The sequence below is a fragment of the Vulpes lagopus genome, chromosome 21 (assembly GCF_018345385.1).
Source record: "Vulpes lagopus strain Blue_001 chromosome 21, ASM1834538v1, whole genome shotgun sequence".
NCBI classification, from domain to species: Eukaryota; Metazoa; Chordata; class Mammalia; order Carnivora; family Canidae; genus Vulpes; species Vulpes lagopus.
In genome coordinates this window covers 29613366-29639530 of record NC_054844.1, presented here as the reverse complement: position 1 = coordinate 29639530, position 26165 = coordinate 29613366, and the positions used below count along the sequence as shown (strand labels likewise).

General features: G+C 38.3%; 1 protein-coding gene across 1 annotated transcript in view; it reads left to right on the top strand.

Moving 5' to 3' along the window:
- The window catches only part of PKP2 (plakophilin 2), an 88329-nt gene that overhangs the window by 36635 nt on the left and 25529 nt on the right, over positions 1-26165 (top strand). Inside the window, exons 5-6 of the mRNA XM_041736437.1 lie at positions 3861-4068; positions 13128-13305. Coding sequence (XP_041592371.1) covers positions 3861-4068; positions 13128-13305 — 386 coding nt within the window. The remainder of the gene's footprint in view (positions 1-3860; positions 4069-13127; positions 13306-26165) is intronic.

Here is a 26165-nt window from a genome sequence, read left to right as displayed (position 1 = left end):
AGCGTGCAGATTGTTAATCTTAGATAATCTCCATTTGACTGGTGAGGGAACTGTAATGACTAATAAAATATAGGTCAGTTCTAAAATTGCTCTGCCTCTCCCATGGAAACTTCAACATAAGGATGTGTGACAATCATTAACCAGTCTTCCGTGTTGTTGAAACTTTATGGTTTCACTAAAGTTTTCACTATTATAAATAATGTAGTTACGATTACTTGTGTGTGCATTTCAAATTATTTCCTCGTGAAGGTTACTAGAAGAGAATACTTTTAAAGTTTTTGACACATATTGCCAATTTTCTTCCTGAAATGTTAAACCAATTTACAGGGAGTGACTAATTCTAATGGTAAGGAAAAGAGAGAAGAGGAGTGACATTTCACAGAGGTGACATTTGAGCCAGCTTATGCAGGATGAGAAGGGCTTTGCCAGAAGTTAGGCATAGTGGTCAGAACATTCTAGACAGGAAAGAGAGAGAGAGCAAAGGCACAGGGCACAAGGGAGCCCTTGCCCCAAAGGAGTCAGTCTGTTCCCTCTGCTTATTTGCCACCAGAAATCCTCATTATTTATTTTATGGTTGGCAGCAAAGAGAATCAGAATAGAGCCCTTCCGTATATTTAGAAATGATCTCAAATGAAAGCTCTCTTGAAGTTCTGAGACATTCATGCTAGTCTGTTTCTTTTTTCCTTTCCCCAGAGGGAGAACAGATCCCCCAAGGATTCAGTATAACTGGGAAACACAGGCAACCTCTCTGGTCCCACATCTGCTTCCCTGAATTTAAAGGCGCGAGGACAGTACATTTGACATTGGTCTTAGTACATATAGATCCATCATCAACCATCCTTCTAGTTATATGCAGTGAGGAAAATATCATCAACTTCTTGCATTTGATACTGATTTTGTATCAATCTGCTTGATAAAATGGATAAAAGAAACCAAAGTCTTTTTTTAAATTTGGGATAGGTGCCAGACACTTGGAGTCAAATTCTACAGTAACTAGAGCTGTGGCAGATTTCAGCCTTTATCTGAGCATGGTGTGTCTGCAATTCCTTCTTTCCGGGCTAGAGCAAGTGCTGAAAGCCAAAGGGATAAAGGTGACAGGGTAAGGGAAACCTGCCGTCTGAGCCCCCCACCCTCCCACCTCAGTCAGGACAGTGGAGGCTTCCACATGCTACTCTGGCTAATTCCATAATTGCATCTGGAAATGCAATATGGCCAGTAAGCCACTTCACATATTTTGAAGAAGGCAACTTATAAATTATAAATTAAGTAATAAAATATTTCTTAAGTTTGCAAAGTACCTTCAGGACAAACAGGATTTTCTTTTTGTGTCTGATGTTTATACTGCTAGCGCGAAGATTTAGTATAGGTGGCATTTATGAAGTTGATAGAGTGTAAACTTAACCACCTTAAAACCTAACTATGAAATAGAAATTGATAAAATTAGGGGGATCCGTGGGTGGCTCAGCGGTTTAGCGCCGCCTTCAGCCTAGGTTGTGATCCTGGAATCCCTGGATCGAGTCCCACGTCGGGCTCCCGGCATGGAGCCTGCTTCTCCCTCCTCCTGTGTCTCTGCCCCCACCCCCACCCCCACCCCCGTCTATAATAAATAAATAAATAAATCTTTAAAAAAAAAAAAAGAAATTGATGAAATTAGAGAAACCTGTGAGTTACAGACAGTTTTTAAAATAAACTGTGCCTTTCTGCTTTTAAGGAAGTGTAATAATGGGAATAGATGAAGTGATCAAATAGTGATCTGCGGGACCAGAATTAATTGATAGTGAAGAAATCTTTCTCATTAGCATTGTCACACAAATATATTAAAATAGCTGTAGACATAGCCCAACCAAATTGCTGTGACCAGTCTACCAATTGTATCCTGTTCTGCAAATGAATGTCCCCTCTGAAGGGAGTGATAAGTAGTAGTAGTCATTACTACCAGTGAAACCTTAAAGGGACCAAAAGACTACTTCTCTCCTCTCTCACTCTTTCTCTTTCTTTCTCTCTCAAGAGAAGGAAGGGGGGATGGGCAGAGGGAGAAGGAGAGAGAGAATTTTCAGCAGGGCTCCATGCCCAACATGGACTTAAGTGACTGAGCCACCAGGCGTCCTAAGAGTACTTCTCTCTTAAGGTTCGTAACAAGCTATTAATTAGATAATGTATATGAAACTCTTAATACTATGCCAACACCTGGAAGTGGGTGGAGGAGTCATTATCTGTGTTTTATTATTATTATTATCACAGTTATTATTTTTAAACCTTGACTTTTATTCTTGCCTTGCTAGTTTTCTTCCCAATCCTAGCAAAGGAAGATGTCATATTGGAAAATTATGTCTTAAATACCATTTATCTGTCTATGAAAGGGAAACTGGATTTTTTTTAAAGATTGATTGATTGATTGATTGATTTATGATAGACATAGAGCGAGAGAGAGGCAGAGACACAGGAGGAGGGAGAAGCAGGCTCCATGCCAGGAGCCCGATGTGAGACTTGATCCCGGGACTCCAGGATAGCTCCCTGGGTCAAAGGCAGGTGCTAAACCACTGAGCTACCCAGGGATCCCCCAGGAAACTGGATTTTGATGATACGTAGAAAATATGAAAAGGCGTTACTGGGCCCTGGAGCACGAACTGTTGTGCAGTTAGGGCATCATTTGTAGGTGATGAACTTCATCTGAAAGGGAAACTCCTGCTCATTCACAGTTATATCCTAAAAATGTCTGCATTAAGATGGAGAAAGTGACTGAGATCTTTACCAAAAGTTCTTACTAAAATTTTCTGGGGGTTCCTGGGTGGCTCAGTTGAATAGCATCGGACTCTTGATTTTGGCTCAGATCATAATCTCAGGGTTGTGAGATCGAGCCCTGCATTGGGCACCACACTCACCATGCTTGGGATTTCTTTCTCTCCTTTTCCTTCTGTCCCTCCCCACTCACGATCTCTCTTGCTCTCTCTAAAAAACAAAATTTTTCTACATCAGATGCCAGTGGAAGACTATGAGAAAGAAAGCCCTCAGTCTGCAACTTAACATTTCTCTTTAGCAGCCCCATGTCCACCTCTTGATTTTCTTTTTTTAGATAATATTTGCAGCCTGAAATATAAAATCACCTTGCTCAGATTGCCATTATTTGCCTCTTCTTAAACAACCATACATTTCAGAATCTAAGCCATCTATGTTTCTATTCGTAGTTCTGGCTCTAACAGACAGCACACTCTTTCTTGCATATTTCGATAGGAGAAAGAAATATTTTAAAAATAGCATATCAAAAAGTATAAAGTTACATTATTTACTTAAATTGTTTGCATAATTTGTATGTAAATCTTTAAGTACCCAAAGCAATTGATCGTAAAAATAGCTGGCATTTAGGATTAGTTTGCTTTGCTACTACCATCGCCATGGTAAATGAATCTTTATTTCTACCATTAATGAAGTGAGATCTGTTTGTTTATATTGACTGTAAAGTTCTGTCCTGGAAAAAAAAAAAATACTCATGTAATATGTGCTGTTCTTCCATAAAACTCTTTATTCCTCACATTCCCAAGTCTGTTCATCTTCATTATGCTCAAGGCTTTTATAACTTAACTCTTTTCATTCACATAGCTATCACTTACCCACCTTCTATCACTTTAACTTTCTCTTTCAATTATCTCACAGGTTTCAGTCTTCTCAAATTTATTGTTAGCTCCTCAGTGAGATTGTAGGCATATACCTTATGCTGTGAGTCTCAGGCTATGTCTCCTTTGTTATTTGATGGGGGTTCTAATCCACAGTACTGAACTTTGTGTGTTCATTCATATTGCAATGAACGTTTTTGATGCCACGTCAGAATAAATACCTGAAATACGCATCCACTTCTTCCCCAGGTCAATCAGCTTCGTGGCATCCCCAAGCTTCTGCAGCTCCTGAAAATTCAGAATGAAGATGTTCAGCGAGCCGTGTGTGGGGCTTTGAGAAACTTGGTATTTGAAGATAATGACAACAAGTTGGAGGTAGCTGAACTCAACGGGGTACCTCGGCTACTCCAGGTGCTGAAGCAAACCAGAGACTTGGAGACTAAAAAGCAAATAACAGGTAGTGCTCACAGAATATGAAAGGACGTAGAGCAGGGTACCCCAGCTGGGTATGTTATGCTCTCTATTTTTCTTAAGCTTCCCACAACCAGTGCTTGATGGGCTCATCATTATCTGAGAGGTGGCTTTCAAGGAACATTGTCACCTTGCTGAGTTAGAAGTCAAATTCAGGTGAAGTTTGAATTCCTTTTTTTCTGAAGGGGAAGTTATTTTGAGGCTTTTGCTCAGTACACATAAGAAAAACTGTGACTTTGACTACATGTTTTTAAAACAACTTTGCAAGACTCACTGCATGGAAATCCGCATCAGTTTGAGTCTCTGAAGAGACTCAAGAGGAGCCACACCCAATTATTTTTACTATTTATTCAATAATCCACGCCCTGGATCTATACAAAGAAAGCAAGTCAGGGAGTCAAATAGTGTCCTAATGTAGAAGATCAATTTAGGGATCCCTGGGTGGCACAGCGGTTTGGCGCCTGCCTTTGGCCCAGGGCGCGATCTTGGAGACCACGGATCGAATCCCACGTCGGGCTCCCTGCATGGAGCCTGCTTCTCCCTCTGCCTGTGTCTCTGCCTCTCTCTCTCTCTGTGACTATCATAAATGAATAAAATCTTAAAAAAAAAAAAAAAGATCAATTTAACCAAATAGTCAAAATATAAGAAATACTGTTTTCTAATCCTTCCATTGCCTGGACCCCTCAAAATAACTGCTCCCTAGCCCATCCATCACTGAACCCTAAAAAAAAAATGAAAAAAGAATGAGAGTGGCTGGATGTGGGTTTTTTTTCTAGCGCTCTACTTCATATTTCAAAATACTGAGTTGCATAGGTAAATACCATTTTTCTGTCAATAGATTAAAAAGATGAAATAAACTGATAGAATTAAATCAACAGTTTTAGTAATCCTTGAAACATGGAGAAGACAGACCTAGTTTCATTTAAGTGAATAGTACCTACAGTCGAGGAGAAAATGGTTCATTGATGTTCAAGCTTGCCCTTCCTGCCGTCACCATCTGCTCTGTGCTGACGCTCCCTGCACACCTTACAGAGTGTGAGAAGCATTACTGAGTGCGATTGTCAGTAGTGTTGGTTGCCCTGGGAAAACTTAAATTAAGAACATTCAGTGCCCCAGGTAGTAAACGTACATTTTTAATTTAATTATCATGAAAAAATTTTGAGATATTTTTAGGTGTTATTGGGTGGTTAAATCTCAATTTTACAGATGAGGAAAGTAGGGTCCAAAGGAGTTAACCCTTTTTAATGTATTTGTAAATAATAATTCTTGACAGTGTTACTTATTTTAAAAGTTCTTTTTTTTTACATTTGTTTTTATTGGAGTTCGATTTGCCAACATATAGCATAACACCCAGTGCTCATCCCATCAAGTGCCCCCCTCAGTGCCTGTCACCCACTCACCCCAACCCCCTGCCCACCTCCCCTTCAACTACCCTTTGTTTCCCAGAGTTAGCAGTCTCTTATGGTTTGTCTCCCCCTTTATTTTTTTTTTTAAGATTTTATTTATTTATTCATGAGAGACACACAGAGAGAGAGAGAGAACGAGGCAGAGACACAGGCAGAGGGAGAAGCAGGCTCCATGCAGGGAGCCCGACATGGGACTCGATCCCAGGTCTCCAGGATCACACCCCAGGCTGCAGGCAGCACTAAACCACTGCACCACCAGGGCTGCCCTGTCTCCCCCTTTAATTTTTCCACTCAGTTCACCTTAAAAGGAGGTATCTCACAAATGTTGTTTTAAACTGAATATATTCTGTACTTCCGCTGTGTCCACTTTACCATACAGCCCTTTTTTCTGTAGAAATGTCATTCTATCTTCTCTGCCCATTTATATCTTAAAACAATCACATATTTTTCTAACTTAATATATTTAATTTTATAAAACTGTATGAAGAGTGGTACCATGCTGCCCTTCTGCCAGCATCCTATCATGTCCCATGGGAAGTTTCCTTCCATCTTTATGATTTATATTAAAACACCTACAGAAATTAAGAGTGATCACACACATTCATTGATTCATTCATTCATTCAGCCAGCATTTACAGGGCTGCCTTCAAGTGCCAAGCAATGGGAATCAGTCTAGAGAGGTTGTACATGTTCTTTTCCCTCTGCTAACACATGAACAATTATGTGGTGGTTGGCACTTAAAAAAAAAAGACTAAACCTCATAGTTAAAACCTAACATTTCCTCCATTAAAATATAGTAATGACAACATAAGAGAATAGCAAACAGATAATTTTTTTTTACTGTTTTACAGTCAAATAAAGACTTCTCGAAGGAGATATGTTTCATTCTGGACTTTAAAAGAAGGATAGGATACACTTTGAACTGGTGTTTTGAGGGAGAATGAAAGTCATTCCCAGCAAAATGAACATTATTAGCAAAGCAAAGAAGCAAAAAGAAGCCGCTGGTCATGTAGAGGGAGTTTGATAATAGAGTATTGAGGTTAGGGTGTATTGTAGCCAGAGAACTTGGGAGGATTTGTGGTGTGTGTCAAGGAAGTAATCCATTGAACCACGCTTCCTCTTCTCTTGTTTAGGCAATAGGAAACTACAGTCAGAGAACATTCTGTGGTATTAATGCCATAGAAACCATTCAGTTATCTTTAGATAATCTACAGAGCTGATAAATGGAGGTTTATTGTGCAATTCTCAGGATTTCTAGAACTTGGCTTGTTCACCCCTACCAGAGGGTGCTCATTACATGCTAATTGAATTGAGTTAATACTTGAATGTTTGATACAAATCCTTCCAAATAACTTCCTTTAGCTCTATTAATAGAACAGCTAAATAAGTGCTTTCGGGGCCTCAGAAATAAATTGTTGACTTAATGTAGACATGTTTATATCTTAGTTTAGAAACACAAAGCGAGCAACCATATATGTGAATCTTATCTATTTGGTGAACATCTTTTTTTTTTTTTTTAACATCTTTTTATTGAGCCTCTTTTACATGCTTGCCACTAAGTTAGGACTTTCCATTTTTCATCTTTGTTCCCCTTGACATCTCCATAAGGCATTATTGTTGATTTCCGCATGATCAGTGTGACACTTTAGGGTGGTAAGTAGATTGCCCAAGATTACACAACTGGCAGAGCACAAGGCCCAGATTTGAACCTAGTTTTATCTGCATGTTTTGCTGTATGAAAGTGGCTCTCACCTACTGTTTCTGGGGCAGAGAGTGACTCATTTTTACAGTTCTTTGGGAAAGGGTTTATCTTTAAGAATCTCAGATCAGAGAGCTCTTTCATTCTTCTCTGAGCCTTCCTCTCTCTCCACTTGCCACTGACATGATTCAGTCTTCTTCACACCCCTGGTCTACTATTGCAGTAGCTTCTTACTGCCCCTCTGATTCAGTATTGCACATTCCCACTCGATCCACCACTCTGCTCCTAATGATTTCTTTCTAATATGAAAATTCTGCCCATTGTCCTCCCCATTAACTATAAGGTAGAGTCCATGCTGTGTAGTATGCCATACTAAGATTTTATGATGTGAACTTGGTGACCATAGGCAACCAGTGTCTCCTCTCATACCCTTCCAGCTCAGGTTCTGAAATCCTCGAGGATTTTGCTGGTCTGTTCCATGTCTCTTTTCTATCTTGGTATCTTTTGTGCTGTTTCTTGGACTAGAATCCTTTTCCACACCTTGACCATCTGGTGAACCCTCTCATCTTTCAATAGGTGTCTTTTCCTTTGAAGCATTTTCAGATGCCATCTTTCCATACTTTACTCCCTGTCTCCCGCCCTCCCCCCAGTGGAGTTTTGAAAGGCTTCCACTGAACTACTTTTGCATCCTTTAATATTAGGATGCCACTTATTTCATGCCTGTATATTTATTGCAATAACAACAGCTATTTGTTATTTTCTCAAATGAGACTTCTGATTGAACATATGAAAGAGACTTGTGAGAGCACCCACGTGGCTCAGTCAATTAAGCATCCAATTCTTGGTTTTAGCTCAGGTCATGATCTCAGGGTGGTGGGATTGAGCCTCACATCAGCCTTGCACGCAGCGTGGAGTCTGCCTCAGATTCTCTCTCCCTCTCTGTCCCACTCATTTTCTCTCAAGTAAATAAATAAAATCTTTGGGACACCTGGGTGGCTCAGTCATTTAAGCATCTGCCTTCAGCTCAGGTCATGATTGCAGGGTCCTGGGATCCTGCCCCTGCCTCAGCCTCCCTGCTCAGTGGGGTGCCTGCTTCCCTCTCGCTGCCCCTCCCCCCTCATTCATGCTCATTTTCTCATGCTCTCTCTCTCAAATAATGTTTTTTTAAAAATCTAAATAAATAAATAAAATCTTAAAAAACAAAAAAAAGACTTGTGATCTGGGAATATCCAGATTACACACCAATAAGAGAACCAAGTGTGTTTTCAGATAGGACCCTGATTTTTCTGGCCAAGATATAAAACAATTAAACATTTGATATCTATATATGTATAAAATAAGTACCAGAGCTTTGTTTGCTGGAAGAAAACATCAACTCACTGACCTTCCTAGCATTTTCAGTACCAGCCTCAGAGGGAAGCTCTTCCCTTTCCAGATGAAAAGGCTTCAGGATCAAAGACTCCCTCTGAGATTGTTCTCCCTCCCTTACCAAGTGAGCGTGGTAGTGTACTTTAATTGAAATGAGAACAGTACATACTGATCTCAGAGGTTCATCTTCAGGGTCACTGAGTAATGAACACTTTCAGAAATGAGTGGGCTCTGGCTTAGTAAGAATGAAGCAAGAGATTCTTGTCCTTCTGTGTGTTACATAAGGAAGGGTCATGTTTGTCGATGATTTATTGAAAATGCATATTGACTTCTGCATATTTTATGGAAATATTTAATTGAACTGCTGTATTTTAATAAAATAGCAGAAACAGGGATCCCTGGGTGGCTCAGCGGTTTGGCGCCTGCCTTTGGCCCAGGGCGCGATCCTGGAGACCCGGGATCGAATCCCACGTCGGGCTCCCTGCATGGAGCCTGCTTCTCCCTCTGCCTGTGTCTCTGCCTTGTCTCTGCCTCTCTCTGTATGACTATCATAAATAAATAATAATAAAAAAAATTAAAAAAAAATAGCAGAAACATTTTACTATAAAATATTCATTATGCACCTTTAAAAATAATTCTATATTATTTTATTCTGCATTTGTAATATGCAACAGGTTACCTTGGGTTCATATAACTTGGACTAAACGGCTTTTGCGATAGTGTGGTATCGCAGGTAAGATTTACAAAACTTAGGTGAAAGGAGTATATCCACACAAGGAAAATTATAAAAAAAAAAAAATCCTCTGTTTTGTGATCACTTTGCAAAACAAGGTTAAAACACACCGGTTCTCCTTTTTTTCCTCCTGCTCTTCCTTCTCCCTCTGTACTGATAATAGGGATTCATTTAATCATACTACTCGCAATTTTTGCCACCTAAGTGTCATTTAGACTTTGTTAAATAACCGTATTTCTAGTCCTCAAGGGCGGACTGGATTTTAATATCTTATAAGATCCCTTTACTAAAGTTAGGTATTTTTTGCAAATATCACAGTTGGCAACAAATTTCTAGATAATGAAGTTATTATTATCTCTCTTCTAAGTGCTAATTATTCAAAACATATCCCTAACCAGAATCCATTTCTCTTTCTTTTTGCCTTGAATGAGAGCTTAGTGATAGAAAATTACAGGCTTATCAGCTGCAACAAAGAACTATAATAATAGAAACCTAGGCACTATGAATAAGTTGATTAGAAGCTAAAGGTGAGACCAATGAAAATCTAAACCCTAATGTTATCTCAGAACATCCAGAATCAAGTCATTGAAAGGAAGTTCTATGAAGGGTCTTCTGGCCCATTTGTTTCCCAGTGCCAGAAATGGGAATCATTTTTTTAAGTAATCTTTACATCTAGCTTGGGGCTCAAACTCATGACCCTGAGATCAAGAGTCCCGTGTTCTGACTGAGCCAGCCAGGTGCCTCAGGAATCATTTTTTAAAATACAAATTCCTAAGATCTGTCCTGAGATTCTGGCAAGTATGAGATGTGGCCCAGGAATATATGATTCTGATATGCCACGAGGTTCATTCGGAAACTGCTGGTCTAGTGTAACACTCTAGCTTTGAGATAAAATCTCCTTGTCAATGTTTTGATAAAGGAGGAGCTCATTTTTATCAGCTGCAGCAATAGAGCTGGATCTTACAAACAGATCTGTTTTCTTCAAAGCTCTCTTAGAAACTGATATTTTCAGTGAGCCAGAATCTCTTTCCCTTGAATTTCCACTCATTTGTTCTGGTTTTGCTGTCTTATAGTCACCAAAAAAATGATATCTAGTTGTTAAATTTGCATTTCTTTCGTTACTGGAGAAAATGCATTCCTTTTTCTTTTTTTTAAGATTTTATTTATTTATTTATTCATGAGAGACACAGAGAGAGAGAGGCAGAGACACAGGCAGAGAGAGAAGCAGGCTCCATGCAGGGAGCCCCAGGATCACACCCTGGGCTGAAGGCCCGGGGCTAAACCCCTGAGCCACCCAGGGATCCCAAGAAAATGCATTCCTATGTGTAGTAGATTCTAATATTTTTTAGCTAGGATTAGTTTTTCTACTAGCAATTGAATTTATAATGATTTATAAGAACTCTATATATTAGGGATATTAACCTTGTATTGTCATACATATTTTCCCAATCTGTAATTGGCTGTTTATTGATTTTTGTATGCTCATGTTAGGGGAGTGTCTATGTATAATCCCAAATCTCTAGTGAACACTTAAGCTCCTTCCTAGCTTTGTGCCATACCAAAATTTGGTAGGCATGACATTTCTATATGATATCCTATATTAAGAATTCAAAAATTATACTGATACTCCCAAACCAGATATTTTTATAGAAATAATACTGCTTGCCAAACTATAAAGGACATCAAGTGTTGAAGGAAAATCTCACTTCCTTTGTTTAAAATTAATCTTCTTCTGGTTTTTATTGTAAGGTATACTTTTCCTTTGAGTGCCCTGTGTGGTCCTTTCTAAAAAGAGGAAATGTCATTATGCTTTACATTTTTAAGCCTCTGGCAGGCAGGGACTGTTCATTTGTTTGCTTATTTAAAACAGGAAGCTTTTCCCCACCTTCTCTCTCTTTTCTTTTTAGCTTTTTTTAGTAGCTTAGGAAACACAACTCAACCTCAGACCTGCCTCTACATTGTTTTCAGCCACCTTTGGAGTTCTGTCATTCTACCCCCGTCCAGGGCCCCTCAAGCCTAAGTGGGAGGAATGAAGTCATTGTGTTGCAAAACCAGTGGCTGAGGGACACTGCTCCTGCCTAAATCCCCAGGGCTAGTTTGATCAGGAAAAGACGCTCCCCGCCCCCCCCAAGCCAGAATTCGAGCTCTCACCAGACACCAGATCCCCAGTGTCGCTGTATCTGATGGAAGTTCTGCGTAGGCTGCAGTGGGGATTCAGTTATGGTCTCAGAAATGACTTACTGGTACACAGCCAAAGTAAACTGATTAAGGCCAAAAGACTGCATTTGGCCTAGAGTGTTCTAAATGGTGGGCCAGATATGAGTATGGTTGAATAATTAGCAAGCTTTAATTGTGTAGACAATTATTTCAGTCATTAAAATCAGGGGAGATGACACCACCACAGAATTCAGCACACCCCCCCCCAAAAAGCACCTTTGCTTTTTTCACAACGTAGACTGTTCTGTATACCTGTGCTTCCTCTTTCTTTTATGCAGACAAAGCAGTAAATTTTAAAAGTAGGAATTACCGACTGGGTGGTGGGGGAATGAATAGGGAAGAAAACGAAGATCGCTTCTCTTTCTCTGCTCTAGGCCTTCCTGGATGATAGTGAGTTAGTCATTTCCTGAGGTATGAAAGAAGGAAAGTAAGGCAGCTTTACACCTGCTGGGAGTCACTGGAATAGCAAGCAAGAGCTATTCTTCCACTGAATCGGAAGTATTTGAATGCCAAATCTGTAAGAAAAACAAATCCTAAATGTGTGTGCCACTTTGTATTCCCTCTGAGGCACCCAGCTTCAGGCTCTGTCTCACAAATGCCCTGAAAAGTACAGTATGCTCTTATCTTATGAATTTCTTTCTGAGTTGGCTTATATGGCCTTTCTCTTTACTGGTGGGTCAAGGGGGAGATTTCAAGAGGAAAGGTAAAGTTAAATGAGGACAATGCTTAGACCAGTGCTTTAGGCCATGCATGTTGGCAGGTAGATTAAATACTCTTGTACCTCCTTCACTGCCAAACTATAATATAGGAAATTCATGAGATACCCAACATAAGTTCCAGGAGGGCAGAAAGTCTATCATTGGGTAGGATTTAATAAATATTAATTGGTGATGTTGATCAGCCTACCAGTGACAGGCAGGGGTACAGGCAAAGGCTTTCAAACAGCCTTTCCTGCTGTCACTGGGCAGCAAATATCAGGTGGAAGTTGCAGGTAGTGGGGAGCAGGAGGCAGAGGGAGATATTCTCCCCATGCAACTACAGGAGAAAAAGATGACCCTTTAAAAACACTGAAGCCTTGGAGTACCTGACTGGCTCAGTTGGTAGAGTGTGCAAATCTTGATCTCTCGGTTTTAAGTTCAAGCCCCAGGTTGGGTGTAGCGATCACTTTAAAAGAATGTAAAATCTTTTTTAAAAAAATAAAATAAACAAAAATAAAAATATAGAAGTCTTTATTACAATAGGATCATTTCAAGCCTCTGTGTTGGTGAGACCAGAATTTGTTACCTCAGTGAGGTCAGCTTAGTGGTAGGATCTTTTAAGAGAAACAGTATACGTGTTTAAGGATTTCTAACTTTTATTCACATTCCTGATTAATTTAAAAGCTGCATAATTTTATATCATAATGTGTGTGTGTGTGTGTGTGTGTGTGTGTGTGTGTCTATTATGGATCAGCTTCATTGCCATCTAACAAACTCTAAACTGATTCTTTCAGTTGGAAAAGGGGCCACCCTTTTCTCTACACAACTAGCCACAGCCCTAGGGCTGCTGCCCTAACTCATCTTTTCAGCAGTCATTTGACCCATCCCCATGCTGTTTTGATATAGTACTTTTTGCTTTTCTAGGTTTGCTGTGGAATTTGTCATCTAATGACAAACTCAAGAATCTCATGATAACAGAAGCCTTGCTCATCCTGACTGAGAATATCATCATTCCCTTCTCTGGGTGGCCAGAAGGAGACTACCCCAAAGCAAATGGTTTGCTTGATTTTGATATTTTTTACAACGTCACAGGATGCTTAAGGTAACGCCACTCTACATATCTTTTCTCTGTATACCTTATATACTGCATTAAAAACTCTACCCATTACCTGGAGATGCTATAAGAATTATAAAAATCACTCTGAATACAAAAAGTACCATGTAAAGACAGTGAGAAAGGTAAAGAACACAATACCGTTTCTAGGCATGTTTGATTTTAGCAGCTACCCACATTAGCTCACAAGAGAGAGGATGTCAGTTCCAATAAAGAAAACAGAGATCTGATCTGAACACCCAGAATTCAATGCAGACTGGCCTTTCCTATCTCCCAAGGCTTAAGGTAGGCTTCATGCTTTTTTAATTCACAAGAAGCTAATGACATGGTTAAAAAAAATAATTTTAAGCCCAGTGTTTTTACTTTTTTATTGTTTATGTTTTATCAAGTCATAATTGACATAAATTAGTTTCAGGTGTACAATATGATTCAATATTTGTATATATATTGCAAACAGGCACCACAATAAGTCTAGATAACATTCATTGCCATGCATAGTTTTACAGAACTTCTCTTTTTTTTTATGATGAGAACTTTTAAGATTTTTGTCTTAGCAACTTTCAAATATATAATACAGTGTTATTAATTATGGTTGCCATGCTGTACATTACCTCCCCAAGACTAACTTTGTTTGTTTGTTTGTTTGTGGCAGACGAAAATTTATTACCATTATGGTTTTTTTAAACTTACTTTATAACTAGAAGTTTGTACCTTTTGACCATTTTGCCTGCCCCCTGCCTGTGACAACCCCACCAATCTGTTCTCTGTATCTATGAGCTTGGTTTTTGGTTTTGGTGTCTTTTGTTTTTTCGTTTTTAATGTAATCTTTATATCCAACATGGAGCTTGAACTCACAGCCCCAAGATCAGAAGTCATATGCTCTACTGAATGAGCCAGCCAGGTGCCCGTATGAGCTTGGTTTTTGTTTTGTTGTGTTTCTTTGAAATTCTGTTTATAAGTGAGATCAATACTGTATTTGTCTTTCTCTGTCTGACTATTTCACTTAACATAATGCCCTAAAGGTCCATCCATGATGCTGTCAGTGGCAATATTTCGAATTTTCGTTCCAGCTTATTTATATATATATATATATATATATATATATATATACCTGATTTTCTTTATCCATTTACTTGTCAGTAGACATTTAGCTGGTTTCTATTTCTTGGCTATTATGAATAATGCTTCAGTGAATATACAGGTGCATATGTCTTTTCAAGTTAGTGTTTTCATTTTCTTTGGATAAATATCCAGAAGTGAAATTGCTGGATCATATGGTAGTTCTATGTTTAATTTTCTTAGGAACCTATGTAATGTTTTCCATAGTGGTTATGCCAACTTAACATTTCCACAAGCACTGCACAAAGTTTGCCTTTTCTCCATATCCTCACCAACACTTGTCATTTCTTGTTTTTTTGATAACAGCCATTCTAACAGGTCTGAGATAATATCTTGTGGTTTTGATTTGCATTTCCCTGGTGATTAGTGATGTGCATTTTTTCATGTGCTTTCTTTGGAAAAATGTCTGTTCGGATCTTCTCATTTTTTAATCAGATTGTGTTTAATATTGAGTTGTGTAAGTTCTTTATATATTTTATAAAATATATGACTTGCAGATATTTTCTTCCACTCCATAGGTGGCCTTTTCATTTTGTTGATGGTTTTCTTTGTTGTGCAGAAGATTTTTGTTTGATATCATCCCACTTTATTTTTGTTTTTGTTAACTTTTGGTGTCAAATCCAAAAAATAACCTTCAAGATTGATGTCAAGGAACCTACTGCCTATGTTTTCTTCTAGCAGTTGTATGGTTTCAGGTCTTATAATCAAGTCTTTAATCCATTTTCAGTTAATTTTTGTGTTTAATGTGAGATAATGGTCCAGTTCCATTTTTTTGCATGGGGCTGTCCAATTTTCCTGATACCATTTATTGGAGAGACTTTCCTTTCTCCACTCTCCACTTTCCACAAGTATTCTTGACTTCTCTGTTGCAAATTAATTGACCATATATTCTCAAGTTTATTTCTGGGCTCATTATTATGTTGCAATGATCTATGTGTCTGTTTTTATGCCAGTATCACTTGCTGTTTTGATTACTCTAGTTTTGTAATGTAATTGGAAATCAAGGAGTGTGATGCCTCCAGCTTAGCTCTTGTTTCTTTAGACTGCTTTGGTTATTTGAGGTTTTTTGTGATTCCATACAAAATGTAGAATTGTTTGTTCTATTTCTATGAAAAGTGCAATTGGAAATTTAATAGGAATTGTATTGAATCTGTAAATTGCCTTGGGTAGAATGGACATTTTAACTATATTCTTCCAATCCATGAGTATGATCTGTCTTCCCCTTTATTTACATCTTTGGTTGTTTCATCAGTGTCTTATTGTTGTTAGTATACAAGTCTTTTACCTACGTAATTAAAAGTTACTTCTAGATGTTTTAAAGTAGCTGCAAGGCAACAAAGCCTAAAGGACAGAATGTTTTGCCATAAGAACAGCTACAAAATAAGTTAGTTTGATCAGCACTTCTTAATAGTGGGATGAAAAAATACTTGAAATGTTTTCTCCCTTGGACTGTCAGATGCCAGCTAAATCGAGAGGAAATAAAAATACATGCAGGAGGAAGGAAAATCCTAGTCCTAACTTCTCTGAGATCATGCATTTGAAGCTTTCATATATTTGAAAATAATCATTATACTTTATGTGCAAAGATTAAATCAAATAGAAGATGTAATCGGGGGGGCACCCGGATGGCTCATTCAGTTACGCGTCTGACTCTTGATTTCAGCTCAGGTCATGATCTCAGGGTCATGAGATTGAGCCCTTCATCGGGCTGCATGTGCATGCTGCATGTGTGCACATGCACACGTGCGCGCGCTCGCTCTCTCAAATAAATAAATAAAATTTAAAATAAATTAATTCATTAAAAATAAATTTTAAAAATAGGTGTAATCAAAATTAGGCAGCCCATGAGAGGTCAGAATATATTCTGCCTCTTTTTTTTTTCTAGTTATAGTTCATTATTTGAGAAAATCTAGACTGTAACTGAGAGAATTTATTATGGTAAAATGTTTGCCTTATTTCCATATTTAATTACACAGCATATCAAATACTAATTTTGCATAAAGTTTTATATTAGGTACTGAGAATTTTAGAAAGATGAGTAAGAAAATCCTTAGGGAACTTTTAGCCTAGCAGAGGATGCAGATGAGCAAAGGAACTAGAACACAGCTTACAATGAAATATGTTAGAGCAGTGGCCCCTGAAGCATTAACATCTGCATTACCTAGAAGTTGTTAGGATCCTCAGGTCCTACCTCAGACGGGAATCAGAAACTCTCAGGGTGGGGCTGAGCAATCTAGTTTTAACAAGCCCTCCAGGTGATTCTGATGCAGCTGAATTGTGAGAGGCCTGGTGTCAGAGGTACAAGTGAAGTGCTGCAGGAATGCAGAACAAAGAACCATTCATGCCAGCTGAGTGGGATCAGAAAGACACTACAGATGAGGTGCCAAATGAACTAGGCCTTGGTGGATTATTTCAATAGTCAGAAATTCTCTAAGGACTAAGGAGTAACTCCTTGAACAGCAGAAGAGGTGCCTAAATGGTCTCTTTGAATCCATCTTCTGTACTGTTCACTAGAACTGCTTTTTCATTGTGCTTTTGATCTAATAACACATATTTAAAAGTATTTTGCATCTCAAAATTTTCTCTGTAGCTCCCATTGCCTCACCGTATTACATCAGAGTTCTTCAAGTGGCAGGACTCTTTCAATTCAAAATGAATTATTCAACCCAAACTCTTGCTAAAGCCAAGTAGGGATTCATTGGCTCATGTGAATGAGAAGATGTTGATAGTCACTTGTGGAAGTGAAGGAAGTGCACCAGGATATATGACCTCAAGGATTAGGACAGAAATTCAGCATCCATGGACTCACTCTGTTTTTAAAGTTGTTTTTTGTGGTTTTTTGTTTTTTGTTTTTTTTATTTATTTATGATAGTCACAGAGAGAGAGAGAGAGGCAGAGACATAGGCAGAGGGAGAGAAGCAGGCTCCATGCACCGGGAGCCCGACGTGGGATTCGATCCCGGGTCTCCAGGATCGCGCCCTGGGCCAAAGGCAGGCGCGCCAAACCACTGCGCCACCCAGGGATCTCTGTTTTTAAATTTGTATCTCCTCTCTGCTTGCTCTTCTAACTCACATGTTGGACTCATTCTCTACAAATGCAAACAAGCCTCTGCATTCTTTTTATCTTTAATCCCTAACACCTAGCAAAATTTCTGACATACATATAGTAAGCAAGGATAAAGTATTTGAATGAAAAAAGTAAATGAATGAGTGAGCAAATGAAAATACATGACAAGCTGGGTGAATAATAACGTCTGGCAAGAATATCAAATTGGTGATGGGAAGTAATCAAGCAGAAATTGGAAACATAGGCGAAGGCCAGATTGTGAGGGTCTTGAAGGTCATATTAAGGAGTTAATTTTTTTCTTCTGTTAGCAAGACTAGTGGTTAGGAGGATAGAAAGATGATAAGTTCTCTGTGAAAAATAATTATAATATTAACAGGAAAGGTGTGTTGAGAGGTGAATAATGTAATAAAGACAGAAATGTTACAAATTTCTTTCTGCCATTTCCCATTATGAATGAGAAATAGAAGACTTGGATAATTTAAGTGAAGCAATAATTTGGTTAACACACATTTTCCAGAAGATGTAATAGCTGACTACATTCCCATCAATATGACAACATTTCAAATGGCACTTGCAAAGCAAGGCCAAACCACTGATTTGAACTACTTTAAGAAGCAGATTACAGCAAAATATCTACAAAATTGAATGCCATAGTATATGCTTAAATATCTGTTCTTATTTCACCTAATTTGCAATTAATAATAGCTGACATTTATTGTGAATTATGTTCTAGAAACTGTTCTGAATGCTTTATGGGGATTTTCTTAGTTTATTCTTACAGCAGCCCTTGTAAAGTGAGCTTTCCCCATTTTATATATGAGGGGTTAAGAGAGATTGAGTGATTTTTTTCCCAACATCATACAACTACTAAGAAACAAAGCTGGAATGCAAATCCAGGAAGCCTGTCTCCAAAGCCAAATACATTCATACACTCATGTTTGTCCCATTTCTACAGACTTTGCTGGTGTGGATAAAACCTCTGCCCTTCACAGACTTGCAGCCTCACACAGGGTTAGGTAGGCCAATTTACAGTCACATTCAAGTGTTGTTAAGGGCATTACATCTGTGTCTCATTGTTTTTGTTTCAGAAATTCTATGCAAATAAAACTCTACTGCATTTCATATAAACAGAGAAGATACAGAGAATGAAGCCTATGAAGTGGGAGATATTTCCAGGAGAGGAGATGGCATTGGAGGCAATGTCAGGGTGGATGTTGTCACAATGAGTATAAAATCCACTAGGAGATGATGTGCAGAATGCAAAACCTCTAAGGAACCTGAGATCAAAGTCTCAATTTCCATAACAGTAGAGGTATCTGCCAAGTAGTTGTTTATTTATGAACACAGCTTCTCTAAAAAGATTTTAAGACAGGTGCTGACTGGTTCTAACAAGAGTGAATCTTACTGAATAAGAACGTCATAAATGTTAGCAAATATCTTAAATGCTCTAAGTATATTTGAAGTATTCTCTCCCTCCAGTGGGTGTAGAGCCAACAATGAATTGGCAACATGAGCAGTAACATGGCACTGTGGTTGACTCAGGTTAATGTACCTAAATTTTTTGAATCTACTTTGGAGAAAAACTGCACACACCAGTGACTTTTTTCCTTTACTAACTTGACACTGAGATCAGTTGAGAGGGACTTCGCTTGGTCTGCATATAACAATGGTGTAGAGTGAATCTGCTCTGCAGGTGAGATGTTTGCTTTGTTAATGAACCTGCAGCAGTGACTCTGGCTCTGCATACCCAGAGCTGGTACAGTGAGATTGCATTCACATAGGAGAACATGCAGAATTTATCCTTCAAAAAGACCAACACTGTCAGGTACAGCATATTTGTCAGGTGTCCGATCATTTATCTACAGGATTAGCATCGTCTGCATGGGCCTTGGTGCTTTCTTTAGGTCCCTTTGGAATAAACATACTTTTCATGACTGAAGTTACTCATTGAAAGGTGATACAAATTTTGCAATGAGTAAAACAATGTGTTCATGCAAGTTTCAGGGTTTTTTCCTTAATCAATACTATCCTAGCAATAATGAGTAGTAAAATCCAAGTTAGGATAAAATGATACCCTCCAATATGTGCTAGAACCAGCAAAAACAATTGTCAACATCTCTTCATAACTCCACGGGCAGTGACATCATGTTGGTAGCTTGAAATCAGACATGGTGGCTGTATTTACACCACAGAAATTGGCACATGCTACAAATCAGAGGTCTCCTCATTCCCTTGCTCCTAGAAAGCTGATGGTTTTTGTGTGTTGTTTTGGCTTAGATTGGTCCTCTTTTTAAGATTTTATTTATTTATTTATTCATGAGAGACACACAGAGAGACAGAGACGTAGGCAGAGGGAGAATCAGGCTCCCTGCAGGGGGCCCAATGCAGGACTCGATTCTAGGACCTCAGAATCACGACCTGAGGCAAAGGCAGACACTCAACCACTGAGCCACCCAGGCATCCTGAAAGCTGATTGTTAAATAAACATGTACTAGCACACCACTGGCACTGAATTTCTATTAGTTAATTAACATCAAAAAGTGGATAATTAGGGTATAAGCCTATTTTTTTAATACACAACCCTTTTCAAAGAAGAAACAATTCCTTTGTTTTCTTGGAAGGTTTTATAAAACCTCAGCATTTCCCCTTTTTGGGAACGAAGAAAACATGCTAAAATGTCCCCCCCCCCCCTTTTTTTTTTCAAATTGTTTTCATTTACTTAGGGTGAAAAGTGTAACAGTATTTGATATTTGATAATTTATTGCAGTCAGTAGAATGCTCTTTCAGATATTTCCAGATTCCAAGAGACTTATGTGACAATCATAGAATTGTAAATTACCAAAAAGCATTAGCTGCCACCTTTGATTTAACACCCCTCCTACGTGCACACTCATTGTGGTGAGCCCTTGCTTTTCTATTTAATATGGGTAACTTCTTAGGAATTGATGTGACATGACTGTCAAATCAGTATGTTCCCCCTCACTGGCACACTTTTGGAAAACCTTTGATTGTGACAAATAAAACTAAGGATCATTATCAGGAGGAAGTTTGAAATTTCTACCAAAGATTTATCATTATTTCTCCATTCCTCTATGTTGTTCTCATGGCTTCTTTCTCTTCTTTCTTTCCTTCCTTCCTTCTTTCCTTTCTTTCCTTGTCTTCCCTGGGTCTTTGTTTCTTTTAAAGTAGAAGGGATGGAAACAACTTAGAGGTCAGAAATTAGAGGGCCTTTAGAGTTCTGATTGAACTTAGGTGGGTGGACAGGTGTAATGCCATGGGGATTGGTTGAAGCTGTCAGTAGAGAATGGAGAAAATATACTTATTCCAAAAGCAGGAAGATTCAAAGTTCTGGAAGACACTTCAGGCTAAATACAAACATATCTCCACAGCCTCTATTAGCAGTCTCCTTCGTTCTTGAAGAAATTAAGTGACAGTGACTCTCCCACAATTACAGACCGTTATCAGAAATTTGAGAAAAGAAACTGGTCCAGTTTTCTTGGTATTTTACCACTTGGTCTGCCTTTCCTCTTCCTCTTATCTAACGCTGTATTTGTTTCTTGAATGCCTGCTATAATCAAAGCACTGTTTAAATTTCTGAAATTTCAAAGGGAACTCAGACCTACCTACCTTTGCCCTGGAGGAACTCAAGGTTTAGTGGGAGAGACAGGGACCTGAAGAGAAAATCACAATCCATTTGATAAGAAGTGTAATAGGTATGAAAGACTCTTCTGGAGGCATTCATTTGCCTAACTGTTGTTGCCTGAGGGTTGGGAAAAATTAATTGGAGAATCACATTTAAGAAGCTGTTAAAAAAAAGATAAAAAAAAAAAAAAAAAAGAAGCTGTTAAAGGATAAGTAGGTATTTGAATGTTCCTCTCTATCTTCTGCTCTTCATTCTATTACTGGTTCATCTCTATCATTTTTCAGTATTGTCATAATGAGAAAGGCATATAAAATTGGCACCTTCATCTTACTGCCATAATCAAAGGCCACCCTAGAATTTTGCCATTTTGTTTAAGGATGATTTTTCTTTTTCTTGTATTTTGTGCCTATAGATACCAGTTAAAGAAGAAAAGCAATTGGTAATACATTTCTCTTGCAAGTTACTTAAATGTCAGTTTTCCCTACATCATGGTGTAGTAAATGTGTTTTGTTTTAAGATTTTTGTTTATTCATAGAGACACACAGAGAGAGAGAGAGAGAGAGAGAGGCAGAGACAGGCAGAGGGAGAAGCAGGCTCTATACAGGAAGCCTGACATGGGACTTGATCCCGGGTCTTCAGGATCACACCTCAGGCTGCAGGCGGTGCTAAACCACTGCGCCACCCGGGCTGCCCAGTAAATGTGTTTTGATGAATGCATATGTACTAAAACGTGTAACTGTCTTAAAAGAAACTTCCATTGTCATTTAGCACTATAAATCTCACTGGAGTTGATTTGAGTGGGCAGAGGAAGCAAAAATACCTTTAGAAAGAAAAGCTGTAACTATCTATCAGTCTTGTTCCTAATTAGCCTTAGGGTTAAAAGTAATGTCATGGGGTGGGAGAGGGGTCTTGAATATCAATATGCCCACTCTCTGGAAAAAGACTGTCTCCATGTAAAATTTTAATATATCCAAATACTTCTGTCTTGTCTGGTATAAAAAAAAAGTTCTTCCTTTGATGTGTAAACATAAGCAATATGAAGTCTGTTGTTAGAGAAGAACATTTTTTTCTCTACCCTTCAGAGTTCTTCTGGCTGTTCTAATAATCAAATTGACTTGAGACAGATTAGCAGGAGAAACTCTAACAGCAGCTTAATAATATGTATACTTCCTATATACATGGGAGAAGCCAGGAAAACTGAGTAATTTCCCAAAATGGCTAAAACCATCACCTTAAATATCACCATCAGCTAAAGACAAAGATGTTGGGGGTAAGGAGTCAGTTAAGGGAGGTTACCAGGCAAAGCACAGTAAACAAGAATAAGGCCCTTATACCATTTTAAATCCATGCTTTCTCCTTTGATACATTTCTAGAGATTTAGAATGTTCCCCCTACTTTGTGATATAGCAGAGAGACACCCTTACAAATGGAGATTTCTCTTACAAATGTAAATGTCTCTTCCAAAAAAGTAACTTTCACTAGGTTTGCAGAACTTCTCCTGTGTTTGCTGTTGCTTTAAAACAACCAGCTTAAAATAATATATCAAAGTGGCAAAAATGACTCCCCTACACCATAAATAATGGAATTGGCAATATTTCTAGCAATGTTATACTATCAGTCATAATTGTATTTTATATGTTGTATATTTTAGATATTGTGGAGGCCAAGGATAGGCCATTCTAAGATGGGTGACTTTTTTTTTTTAAGATTTTATTTATTTATTCATGAGAGACACAGAGAGAGAGAGAAGGCAGAGACATAGGCAGGGGGGGAAGCAGGCTCCATGCAGGGAGCCTGATGTGGGACTCGATACTTTGACATGAAGATTATTTTGAGCTAAAGGCAATCAAGACCCTGTGGGCTCAGGAGAAACTTTTGCCCCTGCATTAACTACATAAAAAACTCTAAATTGGGAGTCTTTCCCAGAGTAAGGATTATTAGCAGAGATAAATTTCATCTGAGTGTCCCATCTATATGGCAGGACAGACATCTCATTACCAAACATCTATTCTTTTTTCACCCTGTGAATTACATTCCTTTCTTCTGAAGTCCCAGACCCTTGCCCCTTTATCCTTAGTTTAGAATAACATATATACTTCATTTTGCCTGTCTTTAGAATTTCCATGACTGTTTGAACTCTCTGTACATATGTTATTTGATTTTTCCCCTCTTCCTCTGTCTCATGTCAATTTGATTTTTAGTCCAGCTAGAAGGACCTCAAAGGGGACAGGAACTCTTGCTCCCCAATAATATACAGACAAATGTCTAGTTTAATGAATTATTTTGTAAATTTCTCAAGTAAATTTAAAAGATGCAAGTTGTATTTAAATAGACATATAAAATCTTGGTTTTAAAAAGTGGTTTAATAAGCTAAGTCTCAGGGGTTTTAAATGATCAGTTTGAAATCTCTCAACAGTAATTAAGTTAGTAAAGCAAATAAATCAAGCATCAAACCACACAAATATGGCTATGCTTACCTGGTCACCCCTCTCTGATATCCCTGAACCCTGTATTCTTAAGTGTCTAGGTTGCATTAGAATTGTCCAATTCTACAACCATTGCAAAGGTCTCAGTTCTTCAGACTAAATTTTCTGCTGTCCTATTCGTGCCCTTAGCAGATAGGCCCAGATTAAGAGTTGTACTTCTCAGTGATTATAATGACATATCTCTTTGCCAGGGAAGCTCTTTATTCTTATCAATCAACTCATAAATACTGATTACCTGCGTTGGTCTCAGCCCTGGGGTAATTATTAAGGATACATGAAAAGGACTAATATGGAGGAATAACATGGAGGAATAATATAACTAATATGGAGGAAGAAAAATCAATGAAGAAAACAGAAGAATAATTTTTATTATATCAAAAGGAATTCTAAAAAAAAAAAAAGGAATTATATTTGCTTGCCTTTCTATATCAGTGTATGACTTGAGTCCTGAACAACAACAACAACAATTCCCAAGAATGTTGTTCTCAGGGATTTTTTTAAAGCATCCTTTATGTTTATTTCCTTGTTTTTTGAGGTATAATTGACACATTAGTTTCCTTACAACATAATGATTTGGTATTTGTATACATTGTGAAATGATAACCGCAGTAAGTCTAGTTAACATCTGTCACCTTACATAGTTAACAAAGATGCTTTTTCTTGTGTGAGACCTTCTATTTACTCTCTTAGCATCCTCATGTTTAAAAAATAATCTGTGTATAGCTTAAATTGGAAGTAGTTTCTTACTAATTATATCTTATGTCATTGAAAGTCTTTTCTAAAAAACTTGACTATCATAGAACTGCTATTAAAAATTTTGTAATTTATTATTATAAAAAAATGAGCAGGTTGATATTATTTGTTTTTTTTTTTAATTTTATTTATTTATTTATTCATGAGAGACAGGCACAGACACAGGCAGAAAGAGAAGCAGGCTCCATTCCATGCAGTGAGCCTGACATGGGACTCGATCCCGGGTCTCCAGGATCACGCCCTGGGCTGAAGGCAGCGCTAAACTGCTGAGCCACCTGGGCTGCCCAGGTTGATATATTTGGATAAAGTAGTCGATAACTTTGTTGCTATCCTGTGGTTAAAATCTATGCCTGTCTTGGAGGTGGAGACTCTCTGAGCATCATATGGTTTTACTCCAAGTCTTGAGATCTTCATCAGTCCTGGTCTGACACCTTTAGGTATCAAGAAAGTCTACTGAAGTTCCAGTGGCTCTTGAGCATTTTTTTTTAAAGATTTTATGTATGTATGTATGTATTTATGAGAGAGAGCGTGCGTTCACACAAGCAGGGTAAGGGGCAGAGGGAGAGGCAGAGTCCCTACTGAGCAGGGAACCCAAATGTGGGGCTCGATCTCGGGACCCTGGGATCATGACCTGAGCCCAAGGCAGATGCTTAACCGACTAACCCACCCAAGTGCCCCGCCTAGGCATATTTTAAAAATTAGTTTGCTGTTTATAATTGATTTGAAAAGGAATTTGGCATTCTACCCTAAAGAGATTCTACCCAGCTAAATCTGAAAGAAATAACTGTTACCTATCAACCAGATGATTACTGGCTACATTGATTATTCAGAATACTTTTGGAGGACCCAAAAAATATAAGAAAGCAAAACTAAAGGATTTTTAAGGCTAGATTTTCTCCTCCTCTGCCTCTGCTTCCTTGATGTGTAATAGATGCTGACATATCTTTGTTTGGTTAATGTTCCTTGTCCTGGAAGGAACAAGACGTGTGGATGGGAGAGCTTTGTTCTACCTCCCAATGATGCTTCTGTTTGCAGACCAAACAGTTAACATTGGCTGATGTTTGCAGATACCTTCAGGAACTGATGTTGACGTTGACTTTAGGGTAACAGACAAGTCCTTTTCTTGGCAAAGAGTTTTTGTCCCTCTGCCAGTTCAGATGAGGCTCCCCTTTTGTTCTGTGCAATAATAAGCTGCCTCTGATGCTTTCTCTGGGTTAATCACAGACAAGGCCCAACTGTTTGATATATATCAGCTGAGAGATAAACAAAAGCCCAGACCTAAATCTCAAATAACAAGAGGAAGAAGGACGCCTCCTTATCTACCAATCTCTTATCAAGTGCCTGTTGGGTCTTAGAATGGACTCTGACCAAGCACTTAGTGGACTGGAGCCTTATTGCACAGTTTATGATACACGATATTAGAAATCCTATAATTGTTAGTGAATGTGAAGATGTACCTACAATATTTATAAAACCATTGAGGTTATCACTCTTAGTAGGCTAGTTAGACCTTGAAGGCTGGTCCCATAGATGTTTATGTGCCTATGAGACACATAAAAACTGTGTGTTAGTAGGAGACTACACCTATTATCAGTAGACATCACCCCATTTAAAAAAATTTCTGCCTCTTAGAATTACTTGTTGGCGAAGTATCTTGAAAAAATTCACATAACCATATTATTGTGTTGTCTGCCATTCTCCTATCTGATAGTAATTATAGCCTTTTATTTTTAAATTTTTTTTAAAATTTTAATTCCAGTATAGTTAACACACAGTGTTCA